Source organism: Electrona antarctica (assembly GCF_951216825.1).
Source record: "Electrona antarctica genome assembly, chromosome: 7".
Lineage (NCBI taxonomy): Eukaryota > Metazoa > Chordata > Actinopteri > Myctophiformes > Myctophidae > Electrona > Electrona antarctica.
In genome coordinates this window covers 58,398,166-58,412,587 of record NC_136812.1, presented here as the reverse complement: position 1 = coordinate 58,412,587, position 14,422 = coordinate 58,398,166, and the positions used below count along the sequence as shown (strand labels likewise).

Genomic DNA, 14,422 nt, shown 5'->3' with positions numbered 1-14,422 from the left:
CAGTATATTGTATTTTTTAACTATGTCTCAGTAACTTCAATATGCACTATAGTCTGGATGGCCACATTCAAGCAAATGTGCATTGACTGTTTGTTTGTTTGATTGATTGATTATATGATGATAATTAATTTAATAAAGCTGACGGGGAATGTATTAGGAATGTCAAATGTAAAAAAGAAAAAAAGGAAAATAGGTAGATGATGGATGATTTTCCGTCACAGTTTTGGTCAAACTAAATCAACACTGGCCTAAATGTATTTTTTGGTTACCTCCAAGCACTGGGTAGTGGCAATGGTGGAAAAAGTAGTAAATGTTTTACTTAAGTAAAAGTATAAATACTGCAATGTCACAAGTAGAAGTCCTGTATTCAAAATGTACTCAAGTAAAAGTACAAAGGTATCGGCAGCAAAATGTACTTAAAGTACTAAAAGGAAAAGTACGCGTACTCATATTGCAGAATGTCCCATTTTGCACGTTCAAAATGTGAAGAAAAAAAACAAAACATCTGAAAATTGCCGATATACAAGCTCACAATGCGTCGCATCGTGACGCATTGTGAGCTTGTAGATCTGCAATTTTCAAATGACCATAATGTATACAGGGTTGAAGTGGTTAATGTATATTTTCTAATCAAAATAAAAATCTCCAAAGTAACTAGTAGTAACTAAAGTTACGAGTTAGAAGTAAAAGTATTGGAAATTGGAAATCCTCAAGTAAAGTACAAATACCTCAAAATTGTACTTATGTACATGTACTTATACTTTCCAAGCACTGGGTAGTCTGGGTACACACACATGCTGTGGCACGGGAACAATTTCATCATCATCAATTTTCGACCGCGGTCGAGATCATGGATTTCACAATGCCACACCAGACTTTCCGGTCCTTCATTGCCACCCCCAGTTCCTGCTTACTGATGCATGTGTCCCTAGCGATGACATCAGGGAACGACAGTGTTCTACCTCTGGTCTGCTTTGAGGCAGGATTCCAGAGAAGAAGGGAAGATATAACCTCATTGTCAGCTCTGTAGCAGTGGCCGGCAAACTGTGTTCTTCTGGATCGGACTAGTGAAGAAACACGGGGAAGGTTGTCATATATTAGATTAGTCGATGGGTGGCTCTTCCAAGACAGATTTTGCGCTCTCATTAGAAGGCGGGTGTAAGTGCCATCCAACCGTTTCTCTAATTTCTTTGAAAGTGTCCATGTCTCAGAGCCATAGAGTAGAATCGGCACAGCGGTCGTCCTAAATAAACAATTTACTCACTCGTTCAAAGTTCAAACCATTCATCAAACCTTCTTGTAACAGCAGAGGGATGTTGGCAGCAGGCTTTGAACTCCTCTGTAGGGACAGAGTGACGCTTCACCAGCCAAACAAACACTGTGTGTTACAAAGAATAACACACACTCGACAATGTGTCCATGTGTCGTACTGCGTTTAGTTTACACAATCGCTCTGTTATTTCTATATCTGTCAATGCAACACTGTGTGTGTTGTGAAATTATACTCTATGACGCGTTGTAACGCTGAGAGTGTACACATGGAACTGAATGGGCCCTTACAGGTCTAACTCTGAGAGTGTACAAATGGAACCAAATGGACCCCTACGGGTCCGTAACTCTGAGAGTTCACAAATGGAACCAAATGGACCCTTACGGGCAGAGCCGGATTTACCCTGCTGAGGGCGGAAAAAATTTGGGCTATTTTGTTTTCATTTTGGGGTACCCAGGCCCCTAAAAAGAGAGGCAGGCAGGCAGAAGCTCTCAATGGTTTAACCATAATACAACTAAATACAATAACAATACACACATTTCACTTGAATTGGATTTCATTTTACAATTTTATAATTAAAAAGTCGGGGGGGCCCCCGGGCTTCAGCCCACCCTAGCCCAACGGTAAATCCGCCTCTGCTTACGGGTCTGTGACTCTGAGAGTGTACAAATGGAACCAAATGGACCCTTACTATGGTCTGTAACTCTGAGAGTGTACGAATGGAACCAAATGGACCCTTACGGGTCTGTAACTCTGAGGCCCTCATTTATCAACCGTGCGTACGCCAAAATATGGGTGTACGCCGAAATTACCGCAATTTTCGGCATTTACGATTTGCGCCAACGTCTGAATTTGGAACTTGAGCCAAGACAAAAACCACGTCTGGTCGGGAGCTGTCGTACGCTTTGTCCTCACCTGTTTTTCTGTCGTAGAACAGCGGAGCAGCATTGTTTGACCAGCTGAGAGGCTGTCACATGCATCGAAACATAATGTATTCACTCCTAAAATGTTTATATAAAACAGGTATGTATATGGGCTAAATGTAAAAAATAAAAAAAAAGTAAAGGAATACATCAACGATGTGTCTTTGTGTCATATGAAATTAGTAGGAGATTTCCAACTTTACAAGCAAGCAATTAAAATCGCGCATTTAAAAACAATGTTGCAAGTTACTGTAGATGCGTAAGCCATTTAAACAGTGTTTTGCATGATGAGCGCATACATGCGAGGATTTGGGCTGTCTGTGCTGAAATATTTCCATGACGGGACGTTGGAGAGTATAGTGCAGTGCTGCAGCGCGGAGAGTCCCAACATGGGTAGCCTACTGTAGCCTAATCTACAGCATGCCGATGTCTTTCTGGAGTTACAGTATGTGCAATCTCCTCCTCGTTTAATAAACCCGACGCGTCGCTCGAATGCCAAATGTGCCGTGCCAGCGCAAGTGGGAACGCATCGGAGATAGTATAGGCTAAGCCAGCCTGCAGCCCACCACCACCACTGTCCAGTGCCACATAAGGCTACGGTTTTGGCTGCAATATTCATATAATTGACAGTTGACAGCGAGGCAATTTAAATAGACTGAACGTGCAAACTGCATGGTCAATTGGTCACGGTGTCACGGACGGACCACAGTGATAGAGAGACAGACAGGACAGGAGATGCACCTTGCAAAACAGCAGCGTGTGTGCGCGCCTATTTGTTATATAATTCATGGTTCACAGGTTCAGGTTTTCGTTCACTAATATATCTTGTTGTATATTAAATGAATAAAGACTTTAATAATTGAATATAGGCCTACAACTAACAACACAGTGACAGTTGCTTGCAAATTGCGATATGTGCGTGCGTGCGTGCGTGCGGGGGGGTGGGGCGGGCAGCAAGGGAAGCGAAGCGAGAGGAGAAACAGACAGGGTAGTCCTACAGCTTTATTTAATTCATGCAGGTTTATTTATTTAAGATACAACAAGTTGCGTGTGCGTGCGTGCGTCTGTGTGTGTGTATGGGAGGGGGGCAGGGGCAGCAAGGCAACTTAGGCAAGCGAGTGAAACTTTTTTTCTTCCTGTAACCATGGTTTCCAGGTCGTATTGCAGTTGTTCATGTCGCAAAAACGAGGGCGAGGCTTGATTTCATAGGGCGTGCCAGATTGATTTCAGCCGTCACATTTATCACTGCTAGGAATGAAATTAGGAAGGAACAGCTGTCTGCGATCACTTTGTAAATGCCGACCCGACGTGGGTGTACTACGAATCCTACACTCGAATTTGGGGCAGATTTTACACTCAATTGATAAATGAGGGCCTGAGAGTGTACAAATGGAACCAAATGGACCCTTATGGGTCTGTAACTCGTGAGTGTACAAATGGAACCAAATGGACCCTTACAGGTCTGTAACTCTGTGTACAAATGGAACCGAATGGGCTCTTACGGGTCTGTAACTCTGAGAGTGTACACATGGAACCAAATGGACCCTTATGGGTCTGTAACTCTGAGTGTACAAATAGATGGACGCTTACGGGTCTGTAACTCTGAGAGTGTACGAATGGAACCAAATGGACCCTTACTATGGTCTGTAACTCTGAGAGTGTACGAATGGGGCAGCAGTGGCCTAAGGGTTAGAGGAGCGCCCTTGTTGCCGAAAGGTTGCCAGTTCGATTTCCCGGATGGGCAGGAATAATCTGGGTGGGGAAGTGATTGTCATCACTCACCCAACACCGCTGAAGTGTCCTTGAGCAAGGCACTGAACCCCAAACTGCTCCCCCTGGAGCTGCTTAGTGGCCAACAGTATAAGACTGTGGTTGTACTGGTCAGCTCCCAGGTTTTAATGTGTGTGTGTGTGTGTGTGTGTGTGTGTGTGTGTGTGTGTGTGTGTGTGTGTGTGTGTGTGTGTGTGTGTGTGTGTGTGTGTGTGCATGTATGTGTTTCTATGTGCAGGGCGTTGCTGAAAATGAGCACCTGTGCTCAGCTACTTCCCTGGGTAAATAAAGAATTTAAATGGACCCTTACGGGTCAGTGAGACCCCATAGGCCTATCTCACAGCATTTCCCCGCCCCCCTTTCCACGCCCCCTTTTGGAGCAGTGGTGTTATTTTTTCTGCGGTCCATAGGCTTCCATGTTAAAAGAGGTATTTTCACAAGCCATAAACTACTGTTTTGTAAGGTTTGTAAGGTTTATTCTACTTATTTGAGTTGTTATACCATTGTGTTTTCTTCATATTATTATCGGTCTTTGACATTTTAACATTAGGAAATGTACTTAGATTCTCCAGAGAAAAAAAGTGTAAATGCTAATGGTTAAAATGACACCACTAGCTCCGGAAGGGGGCGTGGAAAGGGGGCTGTGAGATAGGCCTATAGAGCGTCGCAGTCCCGCCTCCTACCCTGGACCTAGGACAAATAAAGAGGATGGTGCACGGAGGTGCGGCCCACTCTCCTGCGGGAGGTTTGCACATGCTCAGTGAAAACAGGAACTGCGATGATGGAGTGTTCCAGCAGAGGTGCTAGAGGTGCATGAGAGTTGCTGACCCTGAACTGAAATAATAAAAAGGATATCACAAAAAGAGAATAGTACAAAGTTGATTTTGTTTTTATTTTAAAAAGTAAGTCAATTTCATAACTGCATGTGGAAAGAAATGTTGTGTATAACAGACTGAAAGATAAAGGACAAGTACATTTACTAAATGTTAATGCTTTTGTATATTTTCTTTTGTGGATTTTCCATGTTCTTTAATTAGTACATGTGTCAAACTTTTATTTTTGTGAAATGACAAAGAAACATGGATACTGTTCATTCAAATGCTGTGGATGATATAAAACATTTGAAAAGGGAAGGGTGACTGCTGTTTAATTCTCAACTGTTCTGGATCTCATTATTTACATGAAAGTTATGAGCTTTCTATCTAGCACCTCTGCTGGGACACTCCATCATCGCAGTTCCTGTTTACACTGAGCATGTGCAAACCTCCCGCAGGAGAGTGGGCCGCACCTCCGTGCACCATCCTCTTTATTTGTCCTAGCCCTGGACCAGGAAATGAAACCCAATGCATTTTCCTCATAGACATTTCTTAAAGTATTTATTTAAAGACGGTTACGCCGCGGACAAAGCCAACTCGAGTCGTGACCACTCATGACAACACAAACAATATTTTGGACCAAACAAATAATTACAAAGAAGAAAAACAACAACAAAAATTGTTGTAACCTGCCGTTTTTTTCTTCTTTCTAATTATTTGTTTGGTCCAAAATATTGTTTGTGTTGTCATGAGTGGTCACGACTCGAGTTGGCTTTGTCCGCGGCGTAACCGTCTTTAAATAAATAATAATAATAAATAAAAATGCATTGGGTTTCATTTCCTGGTCCAGGGTAGGAGGCGGGACTGCGACGCTCTATTGCCAAGCATGCAATGTGCACGTTGTCCCGGTGCGGCTGCAACCGCTGCACATGTGCGTGATTGTGGCCGTGCATGCGCAGCACCGGCAACAACTCGCTTTTTCACGGTATGTGAACAATGCTAATGGTCAATGCCGTCCTGCCGTGTGCAAGTTGCGAGTGTGTGACTTAGCAAAAGTCTACGTAGGATAATATAAATTAGATGGTAAAATGAAAGATTAAGTTTAAGTTTACTTTAACCCATTTTGGGCGGGAACCCCTTTTGGTGTTTTAAGCATTCTTTTCTACTTTAGCTATTGAAAAATAGCAGATCTACAAGCTCATAGCGCGCCACCGAGTGGCGCGCTACGAGCTTGAAGGTCTGCTATTTTTGAAAGGTCGTGAAAATGTGCCTCAAATCTTTGAATATATATTCTTTCAGAGTTTCAGTTTTAAACTCAAATCTTTGCTTCTGGTCCCTGGAACAACATATTTTCAGATGGAGGTCGGCGGCATATTACATATAATTTTTGGGGTCCTTGACATGAAATATTGAGAACCACTGATACAGAAACATAAGGTTTTTCAGAAAATTGTCATGATTTAGAAGACATTTTTTTAATTTCGACGTCCAGCCTAAATGGGTTAATGGTTAAAATGTAGATTTTGATTATAAAACATTATAAAACCATTGCAGCCTTGTAGATGGGCTATACTTTCGCCCTGAAGGACATGCCCATGCACAATTGGGACACCGTGGGGTTATAAAAAATGAACGTGGCGCGAAATCACCTGCACACTGAGTGCACACTGACATTTATTACAGTGCAAATGTCTGTCTGCAGCCCTCAGGGGAAGGATTTGCACCGCATGTTTATTCAGGCGCACAAAGCAAAGCGTCCAGGATTTACAGTCGACACGTTTACGTCTGTCATCATCCTGCGCAGTGGCGTGCACAGACATTTTGAGGGGAAGGTGCTCAAGTGAAAATAGGGCACCTTGTGCAGCGCGTGTGGAACCACCGGCTGCCTTAATAGTGTGTGAGATTTATAGAGTTTGGAACATAAATAATATATTGGATGCTTTTAAACCAGAATTGATCGATGGGCCACATACTGTACACTGTTCAAAATTAAATGAACAAACTGCACAAAAATACAAACTCTCAAAAGGGCACGTTGCTGTCCAGAGGGCAAAAGGGCAGGTGCTCTAGCACCACCTAGTGTCTATCTGTGCACGCCCCTGATCCTGCGTGTCTCGCGGCTCTGCGGTGGTGGGAAAAAAAAGTACTCAAATGTTTTACTTAACCCATTTAGACCTGAGAAAAGAAAAATAAATCCTGACAGTTTTTTGAGTCGTTCTCAAACATTTTCATGTCAAGGACCCCAAAAATATATGTATTTATTTAAAATATGTTGTTCCAGGGACCCCCCCAGAAGCAAAGATTTGAGTTAAAAACGTTCGCTAACTTCGCTCTGAAAGATGTATAAAATAGATATCCACCACATTTTCACGATTAAATCACAGATCTACAAGCTCATAGTGCGGCACTGCAATGTAGAAATACTCTGTTACAAGTAATAGTCCGGAATTCAAAATGTACGTGAGTAAAAGTACAAAACTATATTGGCATCAAAATGTACTTAAAGTATACCAAAAGTAAAAGTTCTCATTATGCAGAATGTCTCATTTCAAGTTTTCTAATGTATACAAATTCTTTAGAAAATAGACGATCTACAAGCTTGCATCGTGACGCATTGTGACCAAAATAATTGATATATAGGGCTGTGGTTACTGTATGTTTTGTCATAACAATCAATCTCTATGATATAGAGATAGTTTTTGCATAGCGGGTGGGTGTGAAAGCAACCTGTCAACGTCCTTGTGACCAGGGCCGGATCTACCATATGGGCACTTTGGGCACGTGCCCAGGGGCCCTTGGGCACCAGGGGCCCCTCAAAAAATAAAAAAATAAAAAGTTTTGATTTTTTCTTTTTTTTTTTTTTAGCTCCACAGAAAAATTCCTTGCTAATCCGAATGAAATAAATGGTGTCTAAAAAGATTAGTGTTTTATTGTTGGTGAGAAGGGCAGCTAAAAAGTGCAATTGTGTGTAAAGCAGCAACAATGCGCTAGATTGGCTGTCACTCTGGGGGGGGTAGGTGACTGGAAATAGGCCAATATAACGGCATAAAACTGCCCCAAAACAGCTCCAAAACAGCAAAAATGTTGCACGCGCAAAGGGGGGGGGGCCCTGCTTGTGACAACACCTAGAGAACACACTGTCTGTCTGTCTGTCTGTCTGTCTGTCTGTCTGTCTGTATTATAAATATCAAATAATATAATATATAGTTCTGCTTTTGGCAGTGCATGTGTAGCACTCAGTGGTGGAAAGTAACTATAAGTACTCAAGTACTGTACTAAAAGGGTCACAGATCTTATTCTAATGATGTTTTAGGACACAAGAAACACGTTCCTGGGGTTTATGTTCAATAATGACCATGAACATTTTGTCATGATGAAAATGTGGTCTCACTTCCTTCCTGGACTAGTCACACCTCCATACAGCCTCCCCCCTCTACCACAAGGAGGGGCAAGTGCGCCAAAGCATTATGGTCATTGCAGGAATTCAGCAATCCGGTCAAATTGCCCCTCGAGACAAATTGTGCTACTGTTATCTAGTACAAATACTATTAACATAGAGTGACTGCAGTTCATTCCAGCGGTGAAATGTCCCTTTAAGTACAATGTTGACGTATTTTTACTTTACTAGAGTATTTTAAATGTGCAATATACCTTTACTACTTCACTACATCTCAGGTACTGAGATAACGAAATATGTAATCTCTCTCTCTCTCTCTCTCTCTCTCTCTCTCAGCCATGCCCAGCTTCCTGCAGGCTCCCGAGGACCAGACGGGGGTGTCGGGGGGCGTGGCGTCGTTCGTGTGCCAGGCGGCGGGCGAGCCCCGGCCCCGCATCGCCTGGATGAAGAAGGGCAAGAAAGTCAGCTCCCAGCGCTTTGAGGTACACCACCCCCCCCCCCGAAGCTGTCTGCCCCTCGCCCCAGTGCGACCCGGGCAGCCTGCACGCACGCACGCACGCACGCACACACGTACGCACGCACGCATGCACGCACGCACGCACACACTCACACAAACTCAATGACTGAGACTTGGTGTTTATAGCATTATGTCATACTTTAGCTATTGAAAAATAGCAGATCTACAAAAATCGTGAAAATGTGGTGCAAATTTTTGAATATATATTCTTTCAGAGTGAACGTTTTTAACTCAAATATTTGCTTCTGGGGTGGGGTTCCCTGGAACTACATATTTTCAGATGGGGGTCTGCGGCCAAATACAGATAATTCTGGGGGTCCTTGACATGAAAAAGGTTGAGTCAGGATTTAGAAGACATTTTTTAAGAATCGTCCTCCTCAGGTCAAAATGGGGTAATTTGAATCCTGATATGTTTTCTCACGACAGAGACAATATGGATATAGAGCGTCGCAGTCCCGCCCCCCTTCCAGAACGACGAGGGCACCGGAAGAGAATGTCCCGTTCATGAGACGTTTCAAAAAGTATTTATTTAAAGACCTGTACGCCTCGGTCGGACAAAGCCAACAGCCGAGTTGACAAATCATGACAATAAATAGTTTTTTGGGCCGAACAAATAATCAGAAAGAAGAAAAACTTTAAAAAAAAAGTGGTGCAACCACTCCCTTACGGAGCTATGTGTGTGGGTGGCTGGCTGGCTGACTGGGTGGGTATGAGCATGAAAACAGAATGGTTGTTTTTCACCACCGCGCAACCACCGCGCAACCTAACACACAAACAAACACACGCACATATTAACTGTATATATGATGATCTCGGGTGTGCCAGTACAGTACAGTGACAGTACATTACAGTACAGTAGAGGGTACAGTAGAGGGACCCCCACACGATAACTCTGTCATTTCTCAACCGTTTCGGACGCGGAGCGGCTCGCCGGAACCGGGCTGGCACCCTGGGTGCGTTCCTGTGGGTCTGGAACTTCCGGGGACCCCCCCCCCAGGGACCCCCACACGGAGTTGCACCACTCACTTCACACGGGTGTGATTTTTTCATGTCAAGGACCCCCAGAATTATCTGTATTTGGCCCCGAACCCCTATCTGAAAATATGTTGTTCCAGGGACCCCCCAGAAGCAAAGATTTGACCTAAATTCTTTGACCACATTTTCAAGATTTTTCAAAAAATAGCAGATCTACAAGCTCATATCTGCGCTATGAGCTTGTAGATTTGCTATTTTTCAATAGCTAGTTTTTTTTTACCATACTAAATTATGATGGCCATAATCCATTGATCAAGTACAGCAGGTAACAGGAACAATCGTTCATTTTGTGATACGAGCGTGACATTTGGAACGAACATTCCTCTGGGTTCATTCTTTAACTTTTTAAACCGAGCCAACCAAGGCCCCAGTGAGGCTCTCCAACGTTGAAGCACTCGGCCCTAGTGGTAAGAGGAGGGACTGCAGGCGGACCCGTGGAGTTATGATGAGGAAACCCCGTGCAGCTGGGGTTTAACATTGAGCGCCTGTTTGCACTTCCGCATTTAAATATGGAGATGGTGATGGGGAGGACAGTGGGGCAGCAGAGCGGGGAGGGGTTGGGTCCAGTTTTATGTACAGTTGTGTGTCATCAGCATAGCAATGGAAGGATAATCCATGCCTGCTGATGACACGGCCGAGGGGAAGCAGGTACAGAGTGAACAGGGTGGGGCCAAGCACAGAGCCCTGGGGGACACCACAGGTGACAGGCTGGGTCCGGGACTTTGCACTTCCCAGGGAGACACACTCAGTTCTGTCTGTGAGGTAGGATGTGAACCAGTCCAGGGTGGTGTCGCAGAGTCCGATGGTGGAGTGAAGGCGGTGAAGGAGGATGGTGTGGTCAACTATGTCGAAGGCTGCAGTGAGGTCCAGGAGGATGAGGAGGGAAGGGGAGCCAGCATCAGCTGCCATGATTGTAGATTGTTTTTGTTTGTTGTTGTTATTTTGGGTTTTTTCATTACTTGTGTGTATGATTTCCACTGTCTGAAAATAATAGATGTTTGGGAGATTGTATGCATCGGCTTCCCTGATTGGTCAAACCAAACCCGTCGGCTTCATGGATTGGCTGAGCGTCACAACCCCCTTTTTTTATTAGAACTTTTATCCCACAATTTTGCAACCCATTTTTTCACCCAGTGTCAATTATCTAATGTAATCCTGGGCGCTACACTTCCTCTGCCAACCTGGGGAGGCAGTGGACTGACCTCATGCTTCCTTTTATGCATGAGGAGTCCAAGCTGCTTCTTTTCACCTGACAGGGAGAGAGTTTCCCCAGCCGGGCATAGTGTGTGGAGGGAACACGTTATTCCTACCAGTTCCTTTCCCCTCCATCAGGCGCCCCGGCTGGCCAGGGGGAGGTAGTTTAGAGAACAAGATTACTGCATGTTTTTTGTGAGGGTACCTAACGGGGAGAACGGGCAAACTCCACACAGAAAGGCCCTAGCTTTCACCAACCCCGTCTCGGGTATGGGCACTGATGACGCAGAGGAGAGAACACGCCCCGCAGATTAGCCCTCATATCAGTGTGATTGACAGTGATTATCAGAGGTGCAGAGTTTGTACCGTCACGGATGAAATTTGGACAGAAGTATGGGTAGAGTCTCTCGGTGAAGTTGCAGCCAGTGAAAGAGTAGATATTTACTCTGGTCTCCACGTCATAAAAGGACACCAGACCCTCCTCATAATCCACAAACACTCCCACTTTCTGGATCTCCTCTCTCACAAGGAGGAGGAGGAGGACACTTTGGTCAGCATACTTTGCCCAGTACTTCCATTCCACAACCCTATAGTCCAGTAACCATTGCTGGGTATCAGATGGATGTGTCCCTTCCTGTTGATGGACTCTCTGGCCACTCCTATTACACAGTCGATGATCCCAGCTCCAACCTGAACCTCATAGTAAAACCTTCCCGAGGACAAGCTTTGTTTCCCTAAGACCGAGACACATTTAGAGAATCTCTCTTTGTTTCTGGGGAGATTCTTCCTTACGTTTCCATGACTCACTTGTTTTCCATCCTCAGACAGGATGAGTTTACAGTGTGCTGTATCAGGGTCCAGGGTTACATGCACAGAGTAGTGCCGAATTCTCCTCGTCTCAGAATCGCATAGTTTCTCCATCTCCTCGCCGGGTTTTGGTTTCTCTTTCTCTCTCGCTACTGCTCCTCACACTGTGTGGAATCAGCATTTAAGCGGCTCCGGACTGGACAATGTGAAGTGCTCTGGTCTGAAATATGAACAAACACAGTGAGTAAGATGCCCTTTAAGGAAACATTTTAAATTGTAACAGAGTATTTCTATATTGCAATATCGGTACCTTTACTTTTTGGCGATCTGCGTGTCCGTGCGCGCGCGCGCGTGTGTGTGTGTGTGAGTGCGTGCGTGCGTGCGTGCATGCGTGCGTGCGTGCGTGCGTGCGTGGGCAGCGGGCTATCCCTCCCCTAGACAGGAAGAGACTGCAGTTCACTGCATCCTTCATTAGAGCAAGAATGTGTTGACTGTCAGCGGGCGTCTAAAGTCTAAAGCCAGGCATAGCTGCTGTCCACTGAACCCCGTTCAACAGATGGACACACACTCGTTAACAAAATGACACTGATCTGACAATCATCCACTTGCACCCTATATCCTGGGGCAAAAATAGCCCATCTACATGATATGCACACTGTAGCAGCAGTCCTCAAACTTTTTCATATCAAGTCCTACCCTCAAATTAACCTCTAAATGTTTTGTGCCAGTGACCCCCAGAAGAGTCAAAGTCAAAGTCGTACGATTTGTCACACACGTTACCGCAGTGAAATTTGTTCTCCGCATTTGACCCATCCCTTGGAGCGGTGAGCTGCAGCCGTGCCGTGCTCGGGAATCATTTGATTAGTTGATTTGACCCCCCCCAATCCGGATTCATAATGTTGTGTTGATGTATTGTTTTGACTGTATTTGTGAATTGTAACCTCGGCTACATTGAAAATGAGGGCTTGCCCTCAACTGTATTTCCGAGAATAAATGTATAAAGGTGATGATGATGATGATGATGATGATGAACCCAAGAGAAGATGTGGAAATGGTTCAATGTTTTTTCAAATACTTTCAAGAAGAATGTTGAAAAATAGCAGATGTACAAGGCTCGTAGCACGGCATGGCGTGACGTGCTGTGAGCTTGTGCATCTGCGTAGCCAACATATTAACGTATGAATAAAGGACCCCATGTTGGTCCCCGGACCCCACTTTGAGAACCACTGTACTATAGCACAAGTTCTCTCAACGCTTCTTGAATCTTGCCAATCACTTTTGTGCCATTTGGAAAGCCTGTTTATTTCCTTTTTTTTAAATTATGATGTCCCATTTTTAAGGAACATGCATTTTGTGGGATGAGCAGCACAGCTGCTGGCAAATCTTTGTCAACGCCAAACACTAATAGCTTATTCCGCTGTTGCTTCTGTTTTGAGCTTCCCTGATGGTGCGTTCAACACGGGCAGATGTAAAAGACGCAGTCTACCATTCATTGTCAATGGAAGCCAGCATCATGAAGATACAAAGATGCAGTCTACCATTCATTGTCAATGGAAGCCCAACAATATCGCAGGGTTTGTTTATTTTCGGACCGCGATGCTTAGATGTGACGTAGACATTTTTAAGATGACCCCATGTTATTCTCCATAGAGAAATGACTTCCGCAAACCAGGGGGAAAAAGTACAGAAACAGTACCATTCTAGGAACACCGGCTAGTAAGGCTACTGTGTCATCAGCAATCATTTCAGTGTCTTCCTTCTCAGTGGTCTAAAAAGTAGGCTACTCAAGTAAAAAATATAATACTGCAATGTACATGTACTCCGTTACAAGTAGAAGTCCCGTATCCAAAATGTACTCAAGTAAAAGTACAAAAGTATCAGCATCAAAAGGTACTTGAAGTGCTAAAAGTAAAAGTACTCATATTGCAGAATGTCCCATTTCACAGGTTAAAAATGTGTACAAAACCTTTTGAAAATAACAGATCTACAAGCTCACAATGCGTCGTGACTCGTGAGGCGACGCATTGTGAACTTGTAGATCTGCTATTTTCAAATAGGGTTGAAGTGGTTACTGTATGTTTTCTAATCAAAAGTAAACTCTCCAAAGTAACTATAGTAAGTAGTTTTCAAATAATTGTAGTGGAGTAAAAGTACAATATTTGCCTCTGAGATGTAGTGGAGTAGAAGTTAAAGTACAAATACCTCAACATTGTACTTAACCCATTCTGGTGCGGGAACCCCTTTTGGTGTTTTACCCCTTCAGGCCGGGAACCCATTTTGGGGTTCTGTACAGTATGTACAGTATTCAAAAATGTAAAAATGTTGATGCTGCTATATAAATATTTTAAGTTTTTCAGAAAACTTAGGTCAGGATATAGAGGCGTTTTTAGAATCGGCCTCAGGCCTAAATGGGTTAAGTACAGTATTTAAGTAAATGTAGTTACTTGTCACCACTGCTACTGTGTCATCAGCATAGATTTGAGCAGTGGCGTGCGACATTTAGAGGGCCAGGTGATCAAGTGATACAAAAGGGCACCTTGTGCAGCGCGTGGAACCGGCCGGTTGCCTTAATAGTGTGAGATTTATAGATTTCGGGGCATAAATAATATATATTGAGAATTGATCAATGCCACCATGGTCCACATACTGTACAGTGCACACTTTCTTTCCCCAAAAGGGCACATTGCTGTCCAG

General features: G+C 44.0%; 1 protein-coding gene across 1 annotated transcript in view; it reads left to right on the top strand.

The window, feature by feature from the left end:
* Positions 1–8,513: 8,513 nt before the first annotated feature.
* LOC306925925 (receptor-type tyrosine-protein phosphatase F-like) overlaps positions 8,514–14,422 on the top strand; it is a gene marked incomplete at its 5' end in the record, with an annotated part of 147,415 nt that continues 141,506 nt past the window's right edge. The window contains one exon of the mRNA XM_079505074.1: positions 8,514–8,657. Coding sequence (XP_079361200.1) covers positions 8,514–8,657 — 144 coding nt within the window. The remainder of the gene's footprint in view (positions 8,658–14,422) is intronic.